This window comes from Ciconia boyciana, chromosome 3, assembly GCF_034638445.1.
Source record: "Ciconia boyciana chromosome 3, ASM3463844v1, whole genome shotgun sequence".
Taxonomy (NCBI): Eukaryota; Metazoa; Chordata; class Aves; order Ciconiiformes; family Ciconiidae; genus Ciconia; species Ciconia boyciana.
The window spans coordinates 22980952-23008469 of NC_132936.1; the positions used below are offsets into that span (position 1 = coordinate 22980952).

The window sequence follows — 27518 nt, forward strand, 5'->3', positions numbered from 1 at the left end:
GTTTTCCTGGAGATGGCTGGACACCTGCCTGCCGATGGGACGTAGTGAATGAATCCTTTGTTTTGCTTTGCTTGTGTGCACGGCTTTTGCTTTCCCTATTAGACTGTCTTTATCTCAACCCACGAGTTTTCTCACTTTTCCTCTTCTGATTCTCTCCCCCATCCCACCAGGGGGGAGTGAGTGAGCAGCTGTGCGGTGCTTAGTTGCCGGCTGGGGTTAAACCACAACAAACTAGAACAAAACATTCCATGACAGCTGAACAGGGTATCATTTTCCCACTCCCCCTCATTTTTATATGACTTTCCTATTTCCAAAAATGTTCAAGCTGCACAGAGATACCAGGAAAAGAAAAAAAAATGCAGTGACATGCAATTACATCCTGTATAGCCTGACTGTTCAGATCATCATAAGGGTGTATGTTATATCTAAGAAGGGATGCTCTTGTTCAAGTCAGGAGGAAGCAAGGGAAAATGTAATTTTCCTGCTACCAGTGAGGTCAGCTTTGCCAGAAGCGACATACTTCCATTCCATAGATAGAGTGTGTGCACACCAAAGCAAAGCACTGTCATGGGAATAACAAAATTGATCTGACTGAACAGTCAAAATTGATCACACAAAAGTGTGAAATATGCAGAATTCTAGCTGTGGTCAAAGTACAATTTTATGTACATAGAAATGAGAAGCCTCCAATTTTACAGTATTTTGCTTTGTGTTCACAGTCTGCAAGCAGTCCTCACCTGCAGGTGAAGCTATGGTAACAGGCTCTTCAGAGAGTAGCTAAAGGACAAAACAGGATAAAAGCGTGGACTGAAAGATCTGCTGCAGAAAATTCGTGCTGAAGCTGACTATCTCTTGAAAGAGGCACTTGTAGACAAACACAGAAGCTAACAAAGAGGATGCCATTCTGCAGATCATCTGCAACATCTTCAGTTTTCATACTTTAGACTTAACTGTATTTATCTATAAATTTATAGTTCTTGTTTCCAAACAGCACTGTTATTCTTTGAAATTCTTTCTTGACACAGATACCAAGTAATTTTCGGCTTCAAATTTCATAGTAGAATTCACCTGCACATTAAGGCCAGAAAAAGCATTAGGCTACCTTGTCTGAATTACTGGAAGAAGTAATTTTACCCATCTACCCACACTGAGACTGACAACTTGTGTCTGAATACTTTTAATATATTTCAAAAAAACTCTGAAGGCCCTTCAAGAAGTGGAGCAACTAAATAGTTCACATCAGTTTTTTTCCAGTGCTTAATCACCTTTAGCATAACACACACACCCCATGTTTGTTACTCACATTTGAAAAAGCTCAAGTTTTTTTGGCCTCGGTCCTTTTCCTGCCTCTCCTTACTATACTAAGGAATCCTATATTACTTAGTAATTTTTTTCCTATGAAGATCTCCCTACAGGTTAGAAACCTTGATTCTGAAGAGTCTTTTGGTCTGGAAGGCACTGTCTCTCAGCCTCATACACCTTACTTTTAACTATCTGCCTTCACAAAGAAAGCACTTTTTTGAAAAAAGGCTGTTCACCCCATTTCTCCCTCCAAGCTATCATCATCTGGGTCACCAGATGTCAAGGAGGGTGGGTTGCTTGGTTTTGGTTTTTTTGGAACTACAAAACTCTGGAATTAAGACTGAGTAGGAACACCATGGTGAAATGCTGATATCAAACTGATTATTTTTAACTTGACCAGCTCCTTACACAATCTTTTAGTTCACTAGCCTCACAAAACGTGAATGACAGCTTAAAGGGAAAAATTTGTACAGTTTTTGACAGAATGTCTACATGTAAGGTGTGAATGGTCCTCTTTCCCAGTTTTACAATTGATCTCATTGACATTTCATATAACATAGATTTTACTCTTAACTGCTAAAGCTATTGTTACATATTTATTGAGAAAAAGGAGAACCCACATGTACTGTTTGGGAATCAAATAACAGAAGGATTTACTTGTAATTCAAGGTCACATGAATTCTGTGCTTGAACTACTACTAGGTATCAGCTGTCTGCATCTCAGTACAGTTGTTAACCAAAACTTCATGGGAAGCTGAACAAGAAGCTCAGACACTGCCATTTTAAATCTAGTGTGTAATACTAACTTCACAATATCAAGGTTCATCTCAAGACCTCTGACATTACCCTCACTGAAACAGCATCTATTAGTGTTCTACATCCCATTAGACATTGAAATCAGATGCTAATTGCCTAGATTTTACTCCTGTCTTATTCTTTATTGCAGTTCAAGAACTACATAGTGTAAAAAACCTCCAGTTTTGTGCTCTAATACAGAAGTACATAAAACATGGCTCCATTTATCTTTTCACCTAGCATGAATTTTTATAATACGTGGAAAACCACTTTGTTATCTGAAACTCAGTAACATACCATTCTCCTATCTTTGAGGCAACTTTTGAACAAAAGCAAATTATTTAAGTATATAGCACACGTCAGTAGGGTAGAAAGGAAGGAAAAGAAAATAATATAGTGATTACATACCCCACATGTATGTATTCACCTAAATTAAGGAGTGAGTCACAATGGGAGAGTGATTTACCACTCAAAGATTGACCTGTGTGCATGCAGGCCAACACCATTCATAGCAATTGCAGATACAAAACAGTAAGTTATTAACTATAAAAAGCAGACATTTGTTTTCTCTTCTTAAATTAGATGAAACTGATTCAGCTTCACCAAGCACCGTCTCTGTGTCACACTGCAGTTTCAAATCAGTAAGACTGGTGTTACATCTGTCAGCAAATTCTGCATGACTGTGTAGTTCAATAAGAATCTGACTAATAGATCGTGCCACCCTGTCTCAACAAAGGCTTTAGAGATCTCTTAGTAGGCCACCTTAATTGCAACGACAAACTCCTAGACATCTAATAAACTTCACTTGACATGACGCAGACGATAAGAAGCTACATAACCAACACAATGAGAACATCAGGATTTTGTTCCACCTGTTCAGAAGAACACTGTCTGCCTCATAGTGAAATCTTGTAAGATGTGTACTCCCTACTACAGTCCTGGGAAAACAGAGCATCTTCACCATTACTTCAATTTGTGCATGCTATCCATTTTTCTAAGCATCTTTCATAATACTTAACAATACATTTCTCATACTGCACCATTATCTTACCTGGCACAATCAAACAGACCTCACTCAAAACATCTAAAGGTATCTCACCCACCCTTACTAAAGCAGCTCAACTTTGCTGAATATTATTAATAATAATTCTGGCTACTCAAAGTTGGGCCAACTGTAAACCATAGCTGTAAGACTTCCCCCCTCCCCCCGAGACAGATTTTAGGGGGGAAGGAAAAAAGGCCATGCGCTTATAACATCACTGGTCACCAAGACCAGTCCCCTGCCAGCACAGCTGTAAACTTTTGAAATTTCAGTAAGTTTAAACCTTACTTCAACCTAAAGAACTCTTATCTGGATGCTAACAGCATATGGCTTGAAGTGAACAAACTATACCACATATGTGGGCTAAAGTTAAATGTCCTGGTAGATGCTGGGGGTAACATGGAAAACAGACAAATAGTACTATAGTGGCCCAAAGCACTGCTGTAAGAATAGCTGAAAACAGTAAAAAAGTAATTCAGAGTTCAGATTACTGAAGAGAAAAAAAAATCTGGAAATTTTAAAGAGACAGCTTGCTCCCTCTGCTCATATGAAACTAAAACTAAGCTCACTATACTTGTATTTACAAAACAAACCATGAAATTGTCTGGGTAGTATCACTGAGCACAGGCAGAAGTTCAACAAGACTCTGCATCATTTAAGTTTAAATGATCATTTAAGCCCTGCTTTCCCAGAGATGGCTGAACACCTGCCTGCTGATGGGAAGTAGGGAATGAATTCCTTGTTTCACTTTGCTTGTGTGCATGGCTTTTGCTTTACCTATTAAACTGTCTTTATCTCAACCCACGAGTTTTCTCACTTTTACTCTTACAATTGTCTCCTGCATCCAACCAGGGGGAGTGAGCAAGCAGCTGTGTGGTGCTTAGTTGCCGGCTGGGGTTAAACTACAACACAATCTTAACCTTTTATGGATTGCTCCGAGATAGCCCTTAGATTCCAGAAATCTACTGATAACAAGCTCAGAACTAGTGTTGAGTGAAAGGCATCACACACTGATTGTTTAAAAAGGTAAAATAACCCCAAACCAACATACCAAAATGGCACACATCACCTCCACCCCCACTTACCACTTTTACTAAATAACACAAGTACATACACCTGTTCTTAAAAAAAAAAATCTTAGTATGTTTGAAGAGTCCTACCTATCTCTTGTGGACTATCCTATCTCACTGCAAAGTAGATAAGAATTGCTCCAAAGCATAATTTCTAAAAAGAAACTAAGCCAAAACCACCTCCCCTCCCCCCAAAAAACCCCCCACCCACACAAAACCCCGAAGACCACATTATGTCAGGCTTTACATATTCAGCTATCTGTGGGCATGAGTTACCCTCACAGACTTTCTAAATACAAAGCCATTGGATCTATGATTTCTGCCTCTTCTTGCTTTACCATGTTGGCCTTTCTCTTTGGCTAGATTTCTCATTCAGGCATAAGGTTGAAGTCAGCAACAAAAAAAGGCCTAAGATTTCCCCCCCCCCCCCCCGCCAAGGTTTTAATGGCAGAGTCAATTGCTTGCTCTAGTGCAACTTCTACATTTAATCACAAAAAACCCAGATAGTGATGATTTATTCAACTACAGTCCAAATAAAATTTAGATCTTGGTAAACTGTAATAAATCTTTGGTCACTGAAAGCAACATGCATTGTTAATTGCTTGGGGGCAGGGGCAAGATACCTCTCCCAGAGCAAAAGAAAATAGTGTCAGGCATCAAACTCCATTTCTAATTAATATTTCCCTTACTGATAAACATATATTGATGAAAGAAAAGAAATCCACACCCTAAAAGATGGGCTTTATGCTTTTTTCAGAAAAAGCCTCAAAGTGTTTTCCAAAAATTATGTTGAGTTTAAAAAAAAAAAATAAAAAATAAATCAAGATCTGTAAGAAGCAAAATTGTTCTTAAACAATTAGAAAAAGGAAAAAAACTGGTGTGTTTTTCTGCAAGAATTAAGCTGTTTAATATCTTATATGGCCATTTAAAAAAAAAACCCAACAAACCCCTAAAACTAAGGAACTGCAATCTCATTTCAATCCTTATTACAAGAATGAGCTTCCTACCCCAAGCCCAAGTCATTTGGCTCATCACAGAGATGAAAATAGCACTCCTCAATCACTTCTTATTAGCAGTTAAGGTCTGTAACATATACTACACCTACACCATATCTTAACTCCACCCTTTAGCAGCTGGAACACCACTCTATAACCCTTTACCATAGTGTTTCCTTGGGGCTGCACAAACTTTCAAGAATGATGACTACAGCTTTAAAGATGCAACTGATGATGTTTAACAACTATGAATTATGAATCCAGCTGTCCCAGAGAGGATAATCATCCTGTCAGTAATACATCTAATGACAACTGCTAGTACCTCAAGCCCTGTTATGAATCATTGGTACATGAGCAACTGAAAAACAAGATGACCCACAAAACTCAAAAAGCTTTGCACTTTTTCAGTTACACCTGCCTAACCCTTTCCTGGAAAACTGAAGTGCATTTCACTTACCTGCACTGCTGGCTTACTGTCTTTCACTTCTTTAGATAATCTTAACTGACAATTAGACCCATGACCTACAAGCTGTTGACCATCCCATTTATTCTGTATTATGGCCCAGTTCAATACAAAATAAAAAACTTCAGTGTTCACTGGTAATGCAGACAAAAGTCTATCTTCAGCATCTTCAACCTACTCCTATACACAGGAGCAAAAACAACCTTAAAGAGAAGCATCCAAACCTTCTTTTTCAGCTCTTTTCCGAGACACCTGTCTTTTTAAAAATGTTTATATAGTTTTACATAATAGAAAATCAACCGTTTCTATATATGCTATCGGCTGCAGAGGCTGATCAGATGAGGTTGTAAACTCTTCCAATTTTATTTCATCTGGGGTGACGACGTGGCATCCCATCATCTTTTTATTCCTCACTATATTTTCTTCCCAATCTTAAGTCATCACTCCTTAGAGTGGCTGAAGAAAACTTAAGTGATTTCTAACTTGACACAGTAAAGACAGTCACTCAGCATGATCATTTCAGCTTTCTCTTTCACCCTAAAGAAACAAATGGTTCTTTATTTGACCTTTGGTTTTAAACAATTTGAGTGCTTTGAAATTTGTTACTCCCACTCTCAGCTCTAGAGTCATGCATTTATTTACAAGTGAGTGAACTCACTCTTCCCAACTCTCTAACTTTCTCCCAGAAGACATAAATTTGTAATTCTCTGCCTTTCCTCAAAGGAAAGGCAAAACACTAGAAGCAAAACAGTTACTCTATCAGCCTTCTCCATTTCTTGCAATGAAGCCGCATCTAAAGCACAGAGAATACTACTCTCTTTTTATTCTTCCTTCAAAACTATCACTAGTTGCAGTCAGCCAGCAAATAGCTTAAACACTAACCCTTGCTGTTTAGTCTCACTCATGTCGTTATCCTCGCAGGAAGGATTCCAGTTTCAGGATGCTGGAACTGTTTGAAAACTCAAGAGTCAGCCACAAAGTCGCTACAGTAGGCAAGCATTCAGGTCTCTGATAGCTCAGCCCTATTCAACCCCCCCTTAAGAACAAGTTATCACTTAAAGAACACCTATATTTTTATTATTGCATTCTTCCTGCGCAAGGCCATATCTTATAAAACATAAAGGCAAAACAAATGGACTGAAGTCATGCTTGGATAGGGGAGGGCGCTTTTTTTTTTCCTTTGCAAGCACAGTACCATAGTTATATCAGAACTGTGCTAACTCACTTTAAATAAGCCAAGCTATGTGGTCACTAACGAGTACACATGCATATGCACGCTGAGAAAAAAGGTGTTCATCTTAAAATACTTTCTGATTAAAGACATAATTTCAATCACTCTCCCCCTCCTAGCCCCCAGTCAGGAGCACACAGCAGGAACTCTCCCCGGCGCCTCCGAGCCGGAGGGGTACAGGACAGGAGTTCCAAGGGCTCAGACCACGAGGCCGCGCTCCTGCCGCCCGGACGGCCGCGCCTCTGTCGCCCTGCACACCCGCCACTCCCGCCCTTCCCCAACTTCACCCCAGGGTCCCTCCCACGGGGAGCCAGCCCCCAAGGCGGCCCCAGGCCGCCCGCCTCCCCCGCTGCCAGGCTCCCCTCCCCGTCCACCACCAGCTTCCCACCGCCCTCACCCGTGGGGAAGGGCGCCGAGGAGAGGAACACGCGAGTCCCTCTCCAGCACGGCAACCAGTCCCACTCAACCACGGCAGCACAGTACGCCCGGACGGAAACGCGCCTCAGCTGAGGGCGGCCGCGCCTGGGGCCGTTAACGGCCGCCCCCCCAGGCTCCCCCTGCCCCCAGCCCCAAGGAGCAGGCACGGCAGCAGTGACGGCCCCGCTCGATGCCCCCTCACGCAGCATGGCCTGGCCTTACCTTCCCTCCTGCTCAGGGCCATGGCCCCGGACGGGCGGCCCCCTCCGAGGAGCCCGACCCGCCCCGCGCAGCCGGCAGCTCCGCGCTCGCCCTCCTTCCTCTCGCCGCCGCGCCTGTCCGTCACGGGACCGGAGGCGCGCCATTGGCGGAGGCGGGGGCGGGGGCGACCCCGCGCCGCCGGCTGGGGCCGCGCGGCCCCGCCCCGCCCGGCCCCGCCCGCCCGCCGCGGCCGGCGCGGTGCCCGCGGGCTCCGGCAGGGGGAGCGCGGCTGCGCAGAGCCGGCGGGCGCCGCCGCCGCGCGCGCGGGAGCGAGGGCGGGGGTGCGCGCGGGGGTGGGGGCGGCGCGCGGCGGGCGGCCCCGGCGGCGCGCGGGGAGCGGGCGGCGGCGGTGGCGCCCCGGCGGGGTGAGCGGCGGCGGGGTGATGCCGGGCGCGCGCCGCTGCTCCCGCTGCCGCTGCTCCCGCTGCCGCTGCCGGCCGGGCGCCTCCTTCCCCTGACCGGCAGCCCCGCGCGCAGCCCGCACCCGCCGCGTTAATAATGCACTAGAATGTCAGCGCTGAAAAAGGTAGGGAGGGAGGGCGGGAGGGAAGGAGGGGAGAGGAGAGAAGAGAAGAGGAGAGGAGAGGAGAGGAGGGGAGGGGAGGGGGCCGCCGTCGGGGCGGCGGGCGCGCCGCTCGCCGAATGCCCCCGCCCAGGCAGCGGAGGGAAGGGGGGTGCCGGTGCCGCGGGTCCGGCCGCTGCCTGCGGGGACCGCCGCCGTCGGGGACGGGTGCCCGGGCAGCGGGGCGAGGGCGCGCCAGCCGCGCCGTCGGTTGTGGCGTCCTCCCCCATCGCCCGCGCGTCCCGGCGCCGCGCTGGCCGTGGCGGGGTCTCCGCGTGGCGAGGTCTCGCCTCGGCACAGCCCGGGCAGGAGGGTTGCGCGGCGCGGTGCCCTGTGCCGGCGCGGGGCGGCTGCGGGCTGGCACCGGCCGCGGAGCGCGGGGAGAGGCGGCGGGGGGGGGCACGGACGGACCCTCCGTGCGGCCGGTTTGGCCGGAGGGAGCGGCGGGGCGGGGGATGCTGCGCGCGCGCGGAGCCGCAGTACCGGAGGCGATTTAAATTTGGGGAGCGCGTGATTGTCGGGGTTGCCCCGCGAGGAGGGGCCGGGGGAGCCGCGGCTGCAGTCGCGCCGCCGCCTGCACCGCTTCCCCCCGTTTCCATCCCGGCCGCCGTGCCGTGCCGTGCCGCGCCGCGCCGTGCCGCGCCGCGCCGCGGAGGGCTCGGGTACGTCGGAGGGGCCGCGCTGCTCCCCCCGGCCTCTCACGGCCCCCCGGAGGGGCGTCCCGGCCCCGAGGGGCGGCGGGGCCGCAGCCCGGCATCCGAGGAGGGGCGGGCGGCGGGTGCGTCCCGCGCGTTACCCGCGCCGGCTCCGCGCATCTGCCCCGCCGCGGGCGCGCAGAGCTCGGCGCCGTTGGAAAAGTCCACGGGCGCGCAGCCGGAGCGCAGAGGCGGGCGCCGGGGGCCGGAGGCATCTGCCGCGCTGCCCCCGGTCGCCGGGGCGATGGCGGGTGGCTCTCCCCGCGGGGAGGGTGGCGTTCGCAGCCGGCTTGGCCGAGCGCCTCCGCGGCCCTTTGGAGCACCGTCTGCGGGGGGAGAAAGTAATTCACCAGCATCGTACTAAACCCGCAGCGCGCTCCGGCCCGTCTCGCCTCCCCGAAACTCGCCTCCCGCAGCGGAGCCGGCGAACCGCCCGGCGGCCGCCACCTCGGGGCGGTGCGAGGCGGGCGGCCCCCGCCGCCCCGGCCCGGTGCGGTGCGGCTCGGTCCGGGGGAGGGGAGCGGGGGCAGCCCTCCAGCCGGCGGAAGGTGCCGAAGGGGCGTTCTCCTACGGCCCCGCTTTCGGTCGCCTTCGTAACCTAATTCTGAGGCTGCCGGTGCCCCAGTTGCAGCCGCGATGCCGGCGCCGTGCGGCGTGGCGGTTAGCGACGAACGCGTAGATGACTGCTGCGGCCTCAACTTCCCTGAAACTTCCAAGGGTTTGTAATCCGCAGCGACGAACCGTTTGTGGTTTGTTTCCGACTGTGCGTCGTTACGGCACAGGCTTACAGCGGCTTAATGTATCTTGGGAGCAGGTGACATTTGAATCTCTTCCAAATTAAAGCACTTAGAACGAGATCAAGTGCTCCAATCACTCTAGGTGGTGTGAGCCCCAGAACAAGGCTGTGAAACTCAAGTGCCCTTCTCAGTGCTGGAGTGGTTTGTGTATATTTCTGTGCGCTTCGGGGTAGCATCACAAGCGGAGCACTGGCAAAATTTGAAATACTGAATACCTCAAGTCATTTGGGTAGTACGTAGATGGCTGCAAGGGGCATCCTGCTAGGAGGAAGGGTCACCTGAATGTGACCGAGTGCAAATCCAAGCGCAGATGACTGAGAAATCTCCTGTGGGGTCTTAGTAGCTGAATGCTTTGTACTGCAGCTTGGGATATGTCGGGGAAGCCTATTAGTTGTACTGGACTTGTTTTAAAAAGCAACTGCTCTAGAGCAGTGGGTGATACTATTTCATAATGCAAATGTAGTTGAGGTATCAGCCTTTCACGTCTGTGATTAGTTTCATTTCCAGCTTGTGTTTTGTCTGAAAAACAGGTAAAATAGGAACAGTAGAAGTTTTATATTTCTGTGCTTTCAGCAATATAGCAATTATACTTTCAAGTCATTTCCAGGTGGTTTGCACAAAGCACTTTCTTTCAGAATTGCAAGTTTTAATTTTACTGCGTGTAGCTATTTTTACAGTAGTAAACAGATTTTATTATTTATATTTGAAAGGTTGTCTGCCCCCCCCCCCCCTCCATCATTTGGCATGCTTTTCAAGACCTCTGGTGTGTGGTTAAAATAGACTCAGATGATGTTTAATAGTTTTATGAATTACAATATTATGCATTGGAGATTTAATTCTGAGTGCTGTAGTCAGACCCTGTGTGATCTCACATAATATTCCTAAGTTAAAGAATGCATTTATTATGCCATTGTTCAGTTACACACGAAGTAAAAACTAGGACTGTCAAATAAATTCATTGATTCTGTTTTAGATTATTTTTAGCTTTTCGTTTTAGTACTATAAATTGCTATTTGCATTTAGTTACACATATATCTAGTTTGCACTAGAATGTATAGGGCATACCTCTTTCTTAACTTTTTAGAATTTCTAGTCCCTCTGAAATGAGTTTAAATTTCTGGTACAAGTTGAAGTTACACTTAGAGTCAAGCCAGAAATGCTTCAAGCAAGTATTTAACAACCAGCAAACACAGACTGCTTTTGACAGAGATGTTGAGGAGAATGTGTTTTCTCTGTATAATGCATAAAACCTCACAGTTGAATCCAAGATTTGCTGAATCGGTGATAATATTCCTAATGACCTAATGGGATCAGAATTTCACATTTGTGTAGGGTAAAGTCCCACCAGTATTAATGGTGATACTGTTGGCTATGCCAAGCTGTTAAAAGTTACCAAATCAAGACAAAAATGTCAAGGTCCATTATGGCTAACTAAAAATTTTATTGTAACAAATTCCAATATGTGAAGCAAGTTACTTTAATATTAGTTGGTAGTAGATGTGATAGGAGAAATGTATCCCTGAATAGGACATTCATACCTGATCCTGAGGAAAGCTTGGATTCAGTTTCCACTGTCTCTGGACACCAGGCAGCATCCCGCCCAGAGGGTACCCTCTGCAGCCTTTCCTGAACACTGCTTGTCCTGGTCAAGTTACCACTTCACAGTTACAACAGTTTTTTCTGACAGCGGCTGTTTTAATAGGAAATATTCACAGGCGCAGTCTGGATGACTAAATTTCAGCTTGATTGAGAGCTTTGTCTGGCTAAATTTCGGACATTGGAGTAATTATTGGGATAGTTTTTGTGTGCCTTAACAAAGGTAGTAAAATGTTATTTGGCAGGAACCTTTTTTCCTGTTTGCAATTACACATACTCAAAGCAATTTCCTTGTATAGCTATGATAATCCTATGAGTGGTTTTGGTAATAAAAAAACCACTGAAATAAACCCTTGTTTTTTCTGAGGTATACCATCAGGGGGCCCTTTCAAACTGCATCAGTCAAACAAAACCAGCTGCTTCAGTTCTGCTCCATGAACAAGACAAGTCTTATTTGCTGCTTCAGTTCATCACTACAGTGAATTTGTTTATCTAACCATGCATGGTGAACGAGAGGACCACTAATGCAGAAAGTTAGTGTTAGCTCATCAGTTATGGTTGTGTTTAAGAGAGACTTTCAGTTCTTAGAAATGTATTATATGGGCCAAAATATCCCACCTGAATCTAAAATATTCTGTTTGGTAAGTGGGTAGTTTTGTTTGAAAAACTACAGAAAAAAAATTATATGTAGTTCAGTTTGCTTTGCGAAAATTCATAGTCATCCACGAACCATATGGCTTTCTTACCTCTAGTAGAGAAATATCTCTCTGCATGGCAGATACAGTATGTCAACAGCTGTGATCAAATATAAGTAGAAGTGGGCATGGATGAATCAGAATCTCTTTTAAAGTAGACCTGTTGGAGACCAAACTTCTCATATTTCAGTCCATATATATCTCCATTATAGAATTATATTTCCCAAAACAGATTATAGTTCATCACAGCTACTTTCTGTTGTAGGGCCAAAATGATTCATTAAAGTAAAATAAGTACTCTTCCCATGATATTTATTTAGGAAATGTCAAGTAGCAGTTTATTCATTTAGTATAAGCTCAGTTGTGATGAGAGGATGGAAATCACTGCAGTTAGATTTCTCAATCAATGTTTCTACGCATGCATATATATTTGGTCTCACTTTGCTTTTATCTGTTTCTCACCGTACTTTCTTAAATACTTGTTTTGTGCATAAAATTTACTTATCTTCCATGCATTTTCATTCCACATTTGTCACAGTTCTCTGTCCTTGCCAGTTTTGAAAATGAACAACAAATAGCTTCCAGTATGGCATGGGCCTTTAGCCCTCTAAATTTTTTTGTACTTCTGTAACTATATATTCTTACAATCTAAAAAGACTTTCTTTCCACTTTTGGTAGTAAATGTAGTATACACCTGCAGTTAGCAGAGATGCATGAGGTAAACCATAGATAAAGGCTTTTGTCTCACAAGGGGAATCAGCGTATGTTATCTTCAGTAGATGCCGCTATCGCTGTGTGTAGATAAAGTAGATAAATTGACAGTAATGAAACATGTCAAAAATATGGTCAGATACATACATAAATCCAACAAGGCAAAAATCAGTAATTTAGAGATTCAGATTGTACTTATACACAAATAATAAAAGAGAAGTACACACCTTTCTTTCTATCTATCTATGGCTCCCCATCTTGGGTCCTTCATAGCTGTTCCTTCTCCCAGAATCCTCCACCACTCTCAATTTTGTATCTTCCTTCTTAAATACTCTCTTTAAAAAGTAAATTCGTTATGTCAAAGGAAAGAAGAGCATCTTAGGTTGTCAGATTGACCTGAGCTCAGTTTGAACACAAAAAGTTGTTGCAAGCCAAAGTTTATTCTAGCAAATGTAAAGGTTAAGTATTGATAATGAAGTTAAAAACAGTTAGGAAAGTGTAAAACTAAGAAACACAAATTTAAGGAGAAACTGGACACCAGTCTCTTGTGTAGTGGTCATTTAAGGTGTCTCTGATACATGTTTCGTCTTGGAAGCTGGGAGGCTGCTCGAGCGGTGTTCAGCCTCTGGAGTGCTGCCTTTCAGAGGGAACAACTCTCCTGCGGTGCCCTGGAAAGGTAGCAGGTCAGTACTGAGAATAACAATTCAAAACATTTTTTTGTACCGTGTCCTTATTATCTTTCTTCTTTAATTTAGGTGATACTGTATTTTCAATAACCCCTAAGGTGTGGAGGAGAATGCAAATTAATTGTTTAAGCTTGTCTGGAACCTAATTTCCCTTAGCATGCCAGGGTTTTTTAATATGTTGATTTCCTACATGGGATTTATTTTTGTGCATTGGAGGTCAACTGAATTAGTTTCCTGTGATTCTTTACTTCTTACCAGTATGACTTGCAACTTTTTAATGCCTTAATAATGTTATCCAAATTACATGTCATAAAATATCAATGAAGTCCCCAGCAATTCTCCTAGTTTCACAACTGGATAGGCTGGTGACTTTTCATAGAAACCGTATATGGTATTATTAATGATGCAGATAATCAACTTAGCCTTTAAGGAAACTTTGTCCAAACCATTTCACTCTTGCATGGTCATTTCTAGAGCTCGTGCAGCTGCAGGGGTACAGAAGTATGTTATTGTATTATTGTGTGTTTTACTGGCAGTGAGGAGTAGAAGGAACTTCCCAGCTTTCACGCCTGCCTTCTAGTTTCACAAGTAGCCCATAAAAATAACACAGAACAAATAGCTTCAATCGCCACAAGTGGGAGGGTTTTTTTGACCCTCTTTTTTTCCCCTGAATGGCAGACTGTAGAGAGAGAATCTTAAGTAGTTGCTACTTTTATTTCTTGTAATCTAAAAATAGAAGGGGAAGGAAAAAAACCCAGAGGATCTTCCACTTTCACATTCTTATTGATTTATGGCTTAATAAATCATTGGGATATAAAGCTACAGAGCATAAATGCTTTTACTCTATTGAATTTATCTAAACAGAGTCCAAGTAAGATAAAAGACAACACTTTTGCTTCATTCACGTAGAGTGAAATTCTTTCCAAAGAGCATCGGTATAAGGCCACCTTTATCCTCCACCTAACAGCAGATTTCACTTAAATGAACAAATGTATTCTTTAGTTTTAGAGATTGATAACAATTATCTTCCCTGATGAGCAGAAAGGAGGACAAAGCTTGCTTTTCTTCCTTTGATTTACTTGCCTTGATCTTGCAGCCTTTCAAACCGTGCATAGTTGAATCTACGGGAAGAATCTGGGCCTTTTTTTATGCTAGAAAAGGAAATGAAAAAGCACGATCAAGTTTCTTGAAAAGACTATGTGTCTGTCTGAATTCTTTATCATACCCTTAACCAGGCTTCCTCATGATAACACAATGTAGGGCAAATAATATGTAGACTTAATAATGCTTATTTGTTTTTTTGAGATTGGGGCATGAAGACATCACATAGCAAGAAGACGTTGCGTACGAGTAACAAGTATTAATATCCTCTAGCTGGGAAGACTTTGGCCTCCCATTGGTAAGAGTGACACAAGGTTCACCTTCCCTCTGAAGGAGAATTCAGGCCCCTCTGATGTTTCCAGCCCTTTCTGGCTGCAGGACATGAAACTGATCTTTTCTTTGATGGCGACTTGTGGCTTTGTTATCCAGCATCTAGCCTGCTTTTTGGCTATTTTGGGGTTATCTTTGCCATAATGTTTTACTTAAAGGTAAGACATTTTAAAAATGTGATTGTTAAGTATTCCTGTTATATATTGTATACACTGTAATTTGATTTTTATTTCAGTCTGAGATTTTGATCTCACTCTTTTGAGGGTCTGTTTCCAAATGGTGTCATTTAGGAATAGCTACTATAGTTTGTATTCATGCTGCAAATGTCCAAAATTAGTTTTCAGAGCTAGATAAATCATTGGATTTCAGAGAATAACTCTGATATTTAAGAGATTAATTTAAAAATAGCTAATGTAAGTTATGTTTTCTTAGTAGCTTAACAGAAATTTAAATTTACTCTTTTCCTTTCTGGAATTCAAATGGATAAACAGGACTGCTACTTTTTTCCCATAAGTTTTAGTAGGCTGAGAAATCAAAATGTTACACATAGACTAGGCATGGTTCCTTCACAGCACACAGTTTATTTAAACTGCAATATACTGTGATTTGTAGATCAGAGTGTTTTTGTCACACGTATCTGCAGTTTATAGCATTACATGCAGAAAAGGCAGCAGTACGTCTGAAAATGCAGCGTTACTTTTGCTGCCAGTCCTGAAATGTATTGGATTCTACTGCGTTTCCCATCTCCATGCATGTCAACTTTTATTCATTATGCAAGAGGTGAGCATAAGTGAGGTGGTTCAAAAGAAATTATTTTGATGAAGTTGAAGAGGGATGCAATTCGTTGTGATATCCTGTACTTCTATAATAATATGAATGGTAAGTAATTTGATAACAGTTTTCTTAAATGGTAATTTAGAATTTAGTACTCCAAAACCTTAACATATATGACACTTCTAAAAGAGAAAGCTTGTCTCTACATTATTTTTCAGCCTCATTCCTCCTTTTGTAAAGTGATGCATTCTTATACTGCACTGACCTCTCTTAGGAATACTTTCTACACTTCAAGATTTCAGCTGCAACTAGATGTACAAAGTTATATATTACTTTATGAATTCAAAGGCACATACACTGACCTTTGAAAATAATGAAACAGATGACCAAAGCATTATAATAGATCTAAATAGTTAAATTCAATAGTTGGAAGGTCTGATATATTTCTTTTCAGACCTTAAGAAGTGATATATTAATTTCAGATGCTTCCCAAAGTTTTTCTCTTTTTCCTCCCTAAAAATGTTTCTCTACAGCCAAAATAAATTGTTAAAGGTTACATAAATCAGTGGAAATATTCTTACCTGTAGATCTCCTGTAGTAATGTCTGTTCACTCTTGCAGTCATTTAAGGTGCAGTTAATGTTCTTTTATATTGTTTGTTTTCAAGTTTTCTGTTTGACACACATTTCATTCTTCTTTTTCTTAGTTATTGTATTTCAAAATAGCATTTTCATTTTATGGTGCTTTTGGAGATTGTACATTCCTTAGTAAATGTCTCATCTGATACATTAATATTTTTAAAATGTACTGTGCTTATGATTTAGAGCAGGGTGAAAATCACTCAAATACTCCCTGTCGTGGCTAAATTACGAAACACACTTCATTTGCTAACCGTGTCAGGACTGATCAGTTCCCTGTGATTTTCTATTTCTTTTTACTTTCCAAAATTGTCATGAATTGCTGTCCTAAAAGTGATGCAGAAAGAGCAGACTACAAAGCTGAGAAGTGCAGTGTATGCCAGGCTGTAGAATGCTACTTTGATCAAGAAAATAGAAAAGTTTCTCCTATATACCTGTATCACATTCAGACTGCAGTGTCTTTCAGGAGCTTTCCTGGCATCTGCTTGTAGATGCCTTCCTATTTAGTTGCATACCCAAGTAATGTAATAAATTTTATTTTTCTTTTCAGTTTTTTTGGAAAGATAACTGTCATGGTTTAACCCCAGCCAGCAACTAAGCACCACACAGCTGCTCACTCATTCCCCCCCGGTGGGATAGGGGAGAGCATCAGAAGAGTAAAGTGAGACAACTTGTGGGTTGAAACAAAAACAGTTTAATAGGTAAAGCAAAAGCTGCACGCACATGCAAAGCAAAACAAGGAATTCATTCACTGCTTCCCATGGGCAGGCAGGTGTTCAGCCATCTCCAGGAAAGCAGGGCTCCATCACACATATTGGTGACTTGGGAAGAAAAAAATTCTGAATGTCCCCCCTCTTGCTTCTTCTTCCCCAGCTTTATATAGTGAGCATGACGTCATATGGTGTGGGATATCCCTTTGGTCAGTTGGGGTCAGCTGTCCCAGCCGTGTCCCCTCCCAACTCCTTGTGCACCCCCAGCCTACTCACTGGTGGGGTGGGGTGAGGAGCAGAAAAGGCCTTGACTCTGTGTAAGCACTGCTCAGCAGTAACTAAACCATCCCTGTATTATCAACACTGTTTCCAGCACAAGTCCAAACCATAGCCCCATACTGGCTACTATGAAGAAAATTAACTCTATCCCAGCCAAAACCAGCACAATAACAAACGCCTTTTTCAAACTTCCTTTAATAGAATATTTAACTATTTGTTTTTTAATTTCTTTAAATTACACTTCATTATTTTAAAAACTCTGTGGTATGCTTCCTAATTTGATGGAATTTCATTTAAAATGTTCTGACAAATGTCCATCTGGTAGTCCACAGCATGTACATGGACACTGAAACTTAACAAACTAGTGTGAAGCCCGAGAATCAAGAGAATCTGTGAAGCCTTACGTTCTGATTACAGTGTTGAAATCAAGGATAACATTTTGCTTCACTGCTTGAAAGATCGGTGCTCTAAGTACAGCTTGTCATGTTAACATTTGTGTTTTCCTGCACTTCTTAATGTTGCAATGTATCAGCCAAAGAGTGAGCAGATGCAACAGCAAGCCCAGGTCAACGCTGGAAAAAAGGGAGAGTATTATGGAGGGGTTTAGGGAAGCATCGTGATACTGCTTGGCGCCAGAAGAAAAGGAGACAAATTATCAAGGATATAGATGAAAATGTCTGAATATAACAGTGAAGGGATCCTAATAGGGCAGTACAGGGGATGACTATTTTGGTTGTCTTGTTCTGGTTACGTGTAAGGGGCAGGAGAAGCTGCATAACATGCCTTTCCTGAGGTATCATACATGTTTCACAAACTGCATCATGAAAGATTGACAGACTTAAATATTTTCATGTGTACAAGATAAAATTGCACAGACTGTAGAAACAGTCGTCAGCATCATATAATGCATCTTGATATGTAAAAATGTATAGAAGGGGCTCAGCTGATGTGAGGTGGCTGCCAGGCTGCATTTGGAGTGTTCTTTACTTGGAAAACAGATTACCCACAAAATAGGGTAACTTGTCAAAAAAACCCCAGGAAGTCATTTACTTGAAAGACTTTACCTTGCAGGAAAACATTATAACACTCTTAATTTCAGTTGCATAATGCCACATAATGATGAATAAAATTTGCCTCTCTTTTTTCAACATCTTTTGTGGGGTTGGTCCAAGTTACCCTGAAGAAATATTTTACTCGTTATTATCACGACTTGCCACGTAAGCTGCGTTCCTCTTGACCAATGGAACAAATTTTTCCTATGTTTCTGATTTTGGAGCACAAGGAACAAAGTATTCTTGGCAGCCAGGCTGTTCCTGTGTGAATTCTCTTCTGAAAGACATCAGTGTGATCATTAGTCTTCATTTTTTTCAGAGCAAAACATACAAACGTCTTCTCCAGCCTTGTCCTCCCTTCGTAAATATGTCCAGCCTTTGTAATCACTACCACCGGTGAAATGCCATCTGAAAGATTTGCAAGAAATACCAAAATAAACAGCAATGTATGTGCATGCAACATGTCCCGGTTATGAAAGAATGATGGATACACTGAAATACTACTCAGTAAAAACTTCTTGATGCGTTCCCTTTAAAACTGTATCTATGAAAATTTACTTTACCATCCGGTACTACTATTTTTGGCTATAGCTACTAATACTGTGTGGTTTGATCTAGAGGATTTTGTGGTATTCTTCTTAATTGATTGATTTTTCATGTGTTGTTTTAAAACAAATCTGTGCCAACTTGTATACCATAAACCTATTAGAAAAATTGACTATATATAAGCAACAAATTGTGATTATACCCAAGCATTTATATACCTTCCACAAAGGAGAGTGGAGAAAGAGTTAAGATTGCAGACCTAACAGTAGCTTGTCAATATCTTTAGTATCCTTAGATTTCACAGAAATTTTAAGAGTAAATTAAATATTCCTACAGGAAAAAAAAGGATAAAAGAAGTGACTAAAGTGTAACAAAATAAAACAAAACAAAGTGGAAAGTCAGAAGATAATACAGAATTAACAATACTGAGCAATAGCAAATTAGTATTCATCTAGTCATTATGAAGATGAAACTAGTAATAATTTCACTTTTTTTCATATGGAGGCAGTTAATTGTTCCTAAGTATATGGAAAAACTCATGAACTGAAAGACTAAAACAGAATAGAACTGATTCCTGTAAAAATGGAAATATGATATAATATTATTTAGTGGTTATGTATAGAATTTTTTTCTTCCTCACATGTGACTTAAAATTTTTATTCAGAAGTCAACAAAAAGAATTTCCTGGAATGTTGCCTGTTGTCACCAGGAAACGACGACATCTTTCTGAATTTCCTTGATAATAACTTTTTTATTGTTTTTTTTTCCACAGCAGACTACTTGGAAATTTCAGCTGGTGCTGAAGTGATGTATTTGTGAATTCACTTAAATACCCTCCACGTGTGTTTGTGCCTGAACCTGGGCCTTCACTTAGTTTCTTGATGCAGTAAAAGGGGCTGACCGAAATCTTTATTTCTGTTTGTGGTTTGGCCCCTATGAAAACTGCAGGCTTTCTCTTCACACTGGCTGTTTATTCCCTTTACCTGTGCTTGATTGTGTCACCTGGGTGAGTTGGAGGGTGAAGGAGAAAGCAGCATCCTCATTTTTGACAGGAAGAAACGTTTTGATAGCACTGGCTTGCACTGGCGACTAGATGCAGTTGGGCTCCCATTAGGGTACAGCATCACTTGAGGTGCCTGAGCATCTCCAAGACGCCCATGCAGACCTGGCCGCTACAAAGAAGAGTGTCTGGAGTCTGGGCCAGGGGCACCCAGCACCCCTTGGGGAGCACCAGCTGTCCAGAACGGGCTTCCCCTGCCGTCACTGAGGAGCTCAGGGCCACGGTAGGGAATAGGTAGTCACCCTTCTGCCCTTCAGCCATTGCTCCAGAAGGGTCCCATGTAACCCACGTACCGTATCTGACTTGATACGTATCTGCTGACCTCAGGTATCTCCAGGTTTCCCAAATAACACCAGGCACCAATTTGCAAGCAACCAAATCCTGCCCTAGGCGTGTGTTTCCATCACACCAAGGGGAGCTGTTTAAGAGGCTGTACCTAACTGTAAGCATTGACTTTAACAGAAACAACTTCACAGGGAAAACAAATTTAAAACGAACGGATCCTAGAGATTTAAATGCATTTGCATTTGTTATTTGATATAATAAATGAGCACATATAAAAGTGCTCTCCAGATATGCTTGGAGAACATTGTGCTGCCTGTGTGCAAATTTGAGCTGTCAGTTGCTCAGACTTCAGCTTATTTGTATTTAGTTTTCACAAGTTAGCCTACTTCCCGGTGAAATCCAGCCATCTCAAATATTTGAAATGTTTGAATTCAGCTGTTTGAATTACGGGTGAACAAGGAAGGTTTTGGCACTGAACTCAGACCTGGTTTTTAGGTGCCAGCTGGCAAAGGCATCCCTGAGCACGTACCTCGCCGCGAGCAGGGCTTTTGGTTTTAGCATCGTATTTGGGCTGTGTCATACTTCAGTTCTTTTCATTGTAGCCTTACCCAGGAGTGACTTGAATGTATTAACTCTTTGAGCAAAATGTGCTAAAAAAAAACCCCACCTAATTTGGACAGAGCAAGTATGGGTGTTTTCAAGTCTCAAAGACCTAAGACTGCCTACAAGAGAAGCTGTATTTTTGGCTCCACTATGTCGTATATGAGCAAATAATCTATGTTCCTATTTTTCTGGTAATGGGAAACTGGGAAACAGCATTTTCTTTTTGTTCTTGCTCTTGTCAGGAAGGTAGCCAAATACCCCAAAACACTGGGCTGGGGTATCGGTTTACTGGTGCCTGAAGAGAGAACATCAGCAAGTTATTCTCCCCAAACTTTGCAGTCCCCTTTGTTTGATAGCCTCCCCTTCCACCGGTGGTCACTGAAGGTGTGCCAGGTGCCTGAGACCAAGACTTCACTGCCGGGGCTGCCATAGCCACACTTGCCCTGCCTCTGCACTGTTGATGAACGTACCACCTTTGGGGCTTGTGGGTGGCTGTAAATTGTCTGCAAGTGAGCAAGTCCTTTTTTCTGTGGTGTCAGTGAGTTGCCCATCTCTCTGAACTTGCTGCGAGCTGCCCCAGTCACCGGCACGATGGGAATTACTTGAATATTTTGAGCCATTCCTTTGCTGGTGTCAGAGAGACCTGAAGGAGGTGCTTGGGTAGGGGGGCACCTGAAGATTGCTGCCTTTTCCATCCAAGATGACATCTTCAGGCCATACTAGCACTGACCAGCATATCGCATTTCATTACAAAGCCACAACTGCAAGCTCTAAAGCTCAGCCCGCCGCATGGATGCCAACCTCCCTTCAGGTAGCTGTGTTTGGGAAAACTGCAGTCAGCACTCCTCTGCTGATCTCCAGTAAGGACTGAGAAGGGGGACAGATTTAGTGTTTATCCTGAACAGGGCTGCATGTGCTTTTCCATAATTTTTAGAAATTTCCTTTGAAAGAGCTGACAATGTGTGAGCTATTTTAAATACTGCTTCAGAAGATGAAATTATTTTTGGTCTAAATAAAATCAATAAGCAGTATTTAATATAAGATAAGCTTTAAGTGAGCAAAAAAAAAAAATCCAGCGACCCTCAGTATTTGTCGTACGTGTCAGGGCTGGTATGACAACCTTTATTAGCTAATTAATGACCCCCTTCTGTAAAGCAGACAGCTCACTAAAACCGACAAAACCTTCGCACTCTGAAGTCCTTCAAAGGCATGAGTAGTAACAGCTGCATATGTGGTGTCTCCTCCTTTATTCCAGACTTCCCTTTCCCCTCTGGGGTCCCTGTTCCTCAGAGTCCTGGACCTTGTTCTCCCTGGCTTCCTCGTGTGCGTCAGGTGCCTGGTCTGTGTAGCCCACCACGAAGTCAGGTGCTGGTACAATCCCGATTTGTGCCTCCCTCACCTGCGCTCTTACAAACTCCTCCGCACTGGTACCGCACGGTTGAGCTCCGCAGGCACTGGAGTGTGTAAAGCGATGCTCCTGCCTTGCCTTATGGAGATCACCATTCCTCTGCCCCTGCTCTCACAGTCAAAGATCTTGGAGTGGATTTGATTTTCCCAACAGAGAAGCATTTTTAAGTTCTTTATAAAAATTAATGCAGCTCTCCCTTGCTAGCTTTCCCCCCCTAACGCTCTCTCTGCTGTCTCCTCGCCTCACCATTATAATTCTGATGTTGTTGGTTCTTTCATTTGCTGTATTGAATATTTTCTGAAATAAATAAGAACATTGCTTACATCTGTGGATAGTGTTGGTCCCATATGTATGGTACTGGGAAGTGTTGCCTAGCAAATTCTGTGAATCTTGATAAAATATGTTAGTTCCTTTTCATAACTTACTTCTGTTATTTCTCACAGTATTTGATATATTTTACAGCTTTTGTGATCCTGATTTTAAAGGAAAGAGAAATTGTGGTCAAGTGGACTCATGGACTCAGTTCTTTCTTTGAGACTTTTGTTGCTGGAGATGAGATTCTTCTGATTAAACGTGTATGGTGTAGCTGCCTCCATCTGAGCGATAATGAGCGGTTACTGGTACTTCTGGGCTCCCTGTGTGGTGAGTGGAGTGAGATGGGCAGCCTAAGGGGTGATGCAGCCTCTCCCTAAAGCAGGTTAACTGCATCACGCCTGAGAAGGGCCAGCTCTCTCAACACCAGGGCTTGGGATGACTGGCTCAGAGACGGATTTCTATCATAAAGGATGTATATATTGGTATGGTGAATTCCATCGGGGAAATCTACAGGTAGTCTCTTTTCTAATACACTCCAGTAGAATTTTGGCCATGCAGTTAAACAGATCTTGAAGGAATGAATCTTTTAGTTGTAGTTTCTCACTGTTATTTGAGATGCTTTTAAAATCAGCATCTGTGCATACAGACATCAGAAATAACTGATTTTTCATTAGTGTAAAGCTGCAATTGAGCTCACTGTTCTCATGCATTGAATTCTACAGGAAGTTGAAAATTGTGTCATAACATTGCATTAACTTTGAGTTGTATGTCCTGCGTGCACACCCTTTTTGTAGCAGAAAAAGTCTGATTTAGAGTAGTCCCACACAGGAGCAGGGTTGGGGTTCATGCCTTTTTTATTTTTTATTTTTTTTTAAATCAGTAAATATATTTTTGCCTGATCTCTTGAGACGCTTAGTGATTCTGTTCCTTGCTGAGCAACAGGAGATTAAGACATAGAAAAACGCTGGTTTGGAGCTTATTTGGAACATGCCAATAATAGCAGTTGTTGGTAACGATTCTATTCCTTATGAGTACATGACATGCTCCTTTTCTCTTGTGATAGGAGCTTTAAATGTTAGTAGCCAGGAAGTGCCAGCATTCTAATTGCTGCCTGTAGTTAAGTACATAAAAATATCAGAGGCGTAAAATATTTTCGCATTAAAGTAGATGGGTAAAGAAACAGGGTGCAAAAGTATCTACTTGGAATACCTGATATTGCCTTTGCTTCGAGTATTGGTGAGAGAAGTTTATCAGTCACATAAGAAGTGTGTTTGTGTCCCCTCACCAGCTACGTTTGAACTGGAGAGCTTTGATCTCTAAGTTGGTCCTTTTAACATGAAGATTTTTCATTTCTAGATAGTTGTGGTGCTGGTTTCAAAGTACTAAAAAGTGGAAAGCCCTATAGTGCCCTGGAAACACCAGCTCCATCTATAGTGTTCTTGGAACATATGCGTCCTGCATTTACTTGGCTGATCTGCTGTCAGTTTCAGAAGTGGCAACACAGCACGGTGTTGCCTTTAACTCTTTAATTCTTTCAGAGTAAGAACAATTCTTGTGCATTTTATTTCCAGCTGAACTTATTTTGGCATTTTTGTGAATTAAATCTGCTGCTGACCATTAGAATGTTAAAGAAAAAAATGCCATTGAAACTGCATGTTTAGTCAAAAGGTATACTTCCATAATGCTGCTAACGTAAAAGGGATAAATTGTCAGTATACATTATGCACATCATTATACATATACCCATTATCTTTGTCAGTAGCAGATACATCTGACAATTTTCAAGGTTTTAAAAAATTATTTTAATTAAATGAAGCCCTTATTGTTGGGATTTAAAAGCATGTAAAGTTCTGTTGGACCAAGCTGCACACACAACTATTTTTAGAAGCTATACAAAGGTTTTCTCAAACTGAGTGAATGAGTGAATGTTAGAAGGTTTCAACTGGGAATGCTTGGAAAGATTCAGAGTAAGACTTATAGATATATATATAGATATATATATATATATGTAAAAGTAAAAAAATATGCAAAGCATTCTATATTTGGATACTTGTAATACCTAAAAAAGCCCTAATAGATATCAGCATTGCTCCATATGAAAGTTCTGTAAGTCATCCTAGTTCTACTCAGTTCTACTGCATCTTCTATAGGAACATGTTCATGCATAAATATAGAGCCTTCCCTGTTGTCTTGCAAGCATGAAATCAAATCAATTTTTGTGGTTCTTTATTCCAAAGGCTTTACAATAGATCCCTAAATATTTTTATTATTAGAAATTCAGCATTTTTTGTTCCTCCAGAAAGCCTGTATGCTTTGTGTTTAAGCTGCATGGGCAGGTTACATTTTTTGTGTCCAACTGACTTCTAAACTGTTTTCTGTTGCTTTTGATTATTGAATATTTAGTTTACCCTAGTTCTGCAGGGCACTGAGGAAAAATAAGATAACTGTGTAATACAGCTGTGACTATTCTCCCTCCAATCCGCATCAACACTGTCATTATCAGTTGTTACTGTAGAGACATGTAAAACATTTACATTTTTATTCATAAAATACGAGAAATAGGTAGTTTATAGATTAACTATACATGGGTGTAGTACATATCTATAAATTAGATTTAAGAATAGGTAATTAATACTTTGTAGGGAAGATGACTGTAAACTTTTTTCTTCTTCACAACTGTAGCCTGTATGCATTGTCATCATTCAGGCAGTAAATTCTTTGGTTAAAATTGCTTCACTGCACTTCTGTATAAAGTTTGTGTGCAAGGCATGTTTGTGTTTTCTACTAAGCTATTAAATGTCACTGTTGTATGCACCACTGTCTTTGTTTCCATCAGGCTCCTTTTCACTTCTCTGTGAGCATAAATGGTTACTTTTGAAAATTACATTCTTTATGACCTATTGCTTTAATCAGCTGTACAATCTAGCTACAAATTCTTGGGGTACCATTTATATCAGAATCTAAAGGTGATACTCAGTTCAGGATTAAGATACCTGAATGTAGTTGTCTGCCTGTATAGGAGGGAATTCAGCTGCATCAACTCAGACATCTAGTGCCTTTTCAGGAGCCCTAAGTTATTCCACATGGCTCTCAGCTGCTACGCTAAAGGACTCCAGCCCTTCTTAGGTCCTGTGTAATGTCTCCCAGCCTCAGCAGAGCTCTTGAGTAAATAGGCTGCCTCAGAAGTCATTAGACACCTGTATTTATGCACTGTCTCAATCCCTACATGCCTAAGATCCCACTATAGTGCATGGAGATCTGGTCAGCACAGCGAAGGCAACTGAGAAAGTCAGCTTATCAGCCACTATGTGTGCAGTAAACTTAAGCATCCTATGGTATTTCAGATGCTTTAGGTTATCTGAGACATCTGCATGGGCTAGAACATATGTTGTAGGACCTACAGAGGGTGTATGTTCTTTAGAAATGGCAGTTGGAGTTTAGGGATGATACCTGAGAGCACCTGCAGTGACACTGGGCACTGGTATGTGAGCAACTGAATTGAGCCCTCAATGTACGATCATAGGCACCGTTGACGGTTCTAGAGGCGTAGGCACTTCGGTAGCTGTAGACACCTGAATTTGAGCATTGTAGATCTATTAGCTGAATTCCACCTCGCTGAGGACCTGGATATTAATTTAACATCATTTTATTTTTTGGCTATTTGTCTGTGGTAACTCAAGACTCCATTGTCACTGTATATGAGAAACAACTAGTCCCTCAACTGAAGAGTCCCGTTCCCATAAGCTAACCTTGTCTGCTGTTTGGCCTATAAATCTTATTAAAGATTTTCACTTGAAATCCAAACAATACCCTGTTTTGTACATCTTCTGATTAAATCTTTGAACAAGCATCACTAATTTTAATGAATCAACATCCAAGTAGCTAGGACCATGACTGGCAAGTCATGCCTAACAGGTCTTTACTGAGTCCTTTATTGACCTTCTACTCCTGAAACGTCACTTCAATTTTATGAAATTCAAATGCTTGAAGTGTGGGAATCTGAGGTTTATGGCAGCCTTCCCATAAGAGTACAGCTAGGCAGCACGAACAGAAGTCAGGGCCAAAGTCAAACTACGTAATAACCACAATAGCAATACCTCACAATTCTGGATCATCGAAGGATTTAAATATGTTTTGCAAATATTAATTAATGTCACAACAGGGTGAAGTGTGCATTTTTAGCTTATACCCATGTCTGTGAGAATGGGTACTGAATAAAAAAGCTATAAACTTGTCCTGAGACCTTGGGAAAATCATTCATACTGTTAACTTCTACTTTAGCTGGATAGTAGTGCTTCTTCCATATTCAGGGGGAAGCTGGGAGGCTGTGCTAACTGGGAGGGTTTTGCTGTCTAAAATGGCAAGTGCAGGGTTGTTTTTGTAGCCAAAAATAATGCAAATAGGAACTCGGTGCACACTTCTTTTTTGCATTTATCACAATGTGTGGAATTCATACAGTGCAGATGTCTCCATCTGAGCTTGTTGCCCTTGCATTTCTTTACAGCCAATGGAGATCTAGTTAGTGTAAAGTGCAATTAATCTCATTCTAAAGTAGGTGTCTGAATAGATCAGACTGACTGCAAAGGACGCATGGGGGTGACTAGTTCAGATGTAGGAGAACTGAATCTCCTCCTACCTGTTCCGTGGGCAAAACTGCTATGATTTTGTCTTTAAAAATATACATTTAACTTTACTGAGCCACAGTTAGCACACCAGATGCAGAAGTGTCTCAGCATAAGTCTGTTCTAAGCATTTACCACAGATTGTCATATCAGAATTATCATTTAATTAAAAATACCAAACCATTGTTTCATCATTTTACACAAACACGAGGCGAATACCCATTATGTCGGTGTGGGTCATCTGGAGCAGCAAGCAAGGCGATGAACAAGGTTTCTCAGTGGAGTACTGACAAAAATTTCTAGGACTTCTTCATTTCTAAGACTTCTGCATTCTTCCTTAACCTGATCTCTTGGAACTTTGTTCAGGTTCCTCCATCTAATGCAATACTAGATGGCCTCGTGTAACCATGCTTATCTCCATCTGGCACTTAAGGAAGGTGTGGCCTTCTATAAGTTCTGTATCTTACCTGCCCCTGTG

The 27518-nt window shown here is 42.3% G+C and overlaps 2 protein-coding genes across 16 annotated transcripts in view; one reads left to right on the top strand and one right to left on the bottom strand.

Moving 5' to 3' along the window:
- The window catches only part of ERICH1 (glutamate rich 1), a 113824-nt gene extending 106086 nt beyond the window's left edge, over nucleotides 1-7738 (bottom strand). For 12 of the 15 annotated variants that reach the window (XR_012041342.1, XR_012041341.1, XR_012041345.1 and 9 more), the window contains exon 1: nucleotides 7538-7738. Coding sequence is in view for 9 of the 15 variants with exons in the window: in XM_072855131.1 (XP_072711232.1) it covers nucleotides 7538-7680 (143 nt within the window). In the remaining 6 variants the exon portion in view is untranslated. The remainder of the gene's footprint in view (nucleotides 1-7537) is intronic. The other 3 variants (XM_072855138.1, XM_072855130.1, XM_072855137.1) reach the window with 2 other exon arrangements.
- A 190-nt stretch (nucleotides 7739-7928) lies between these two features.
- DLGAP2 (DLG associated protein 2) overlaps nucleotides 7929-27518 on the top strand; it is a 479848-nt gene continuing 460258 nt past the window's right edge. The window contains 1 exon segment of the mRNA XM_072857796.1: nucleotides 7929-8102. Within this exon segment, the coding sequence (XP_072713897.1) occupies nucleotides 8085-8102 (18 nt within the window). The 5' untranslated portion in view covers nucleotides 7929-8084.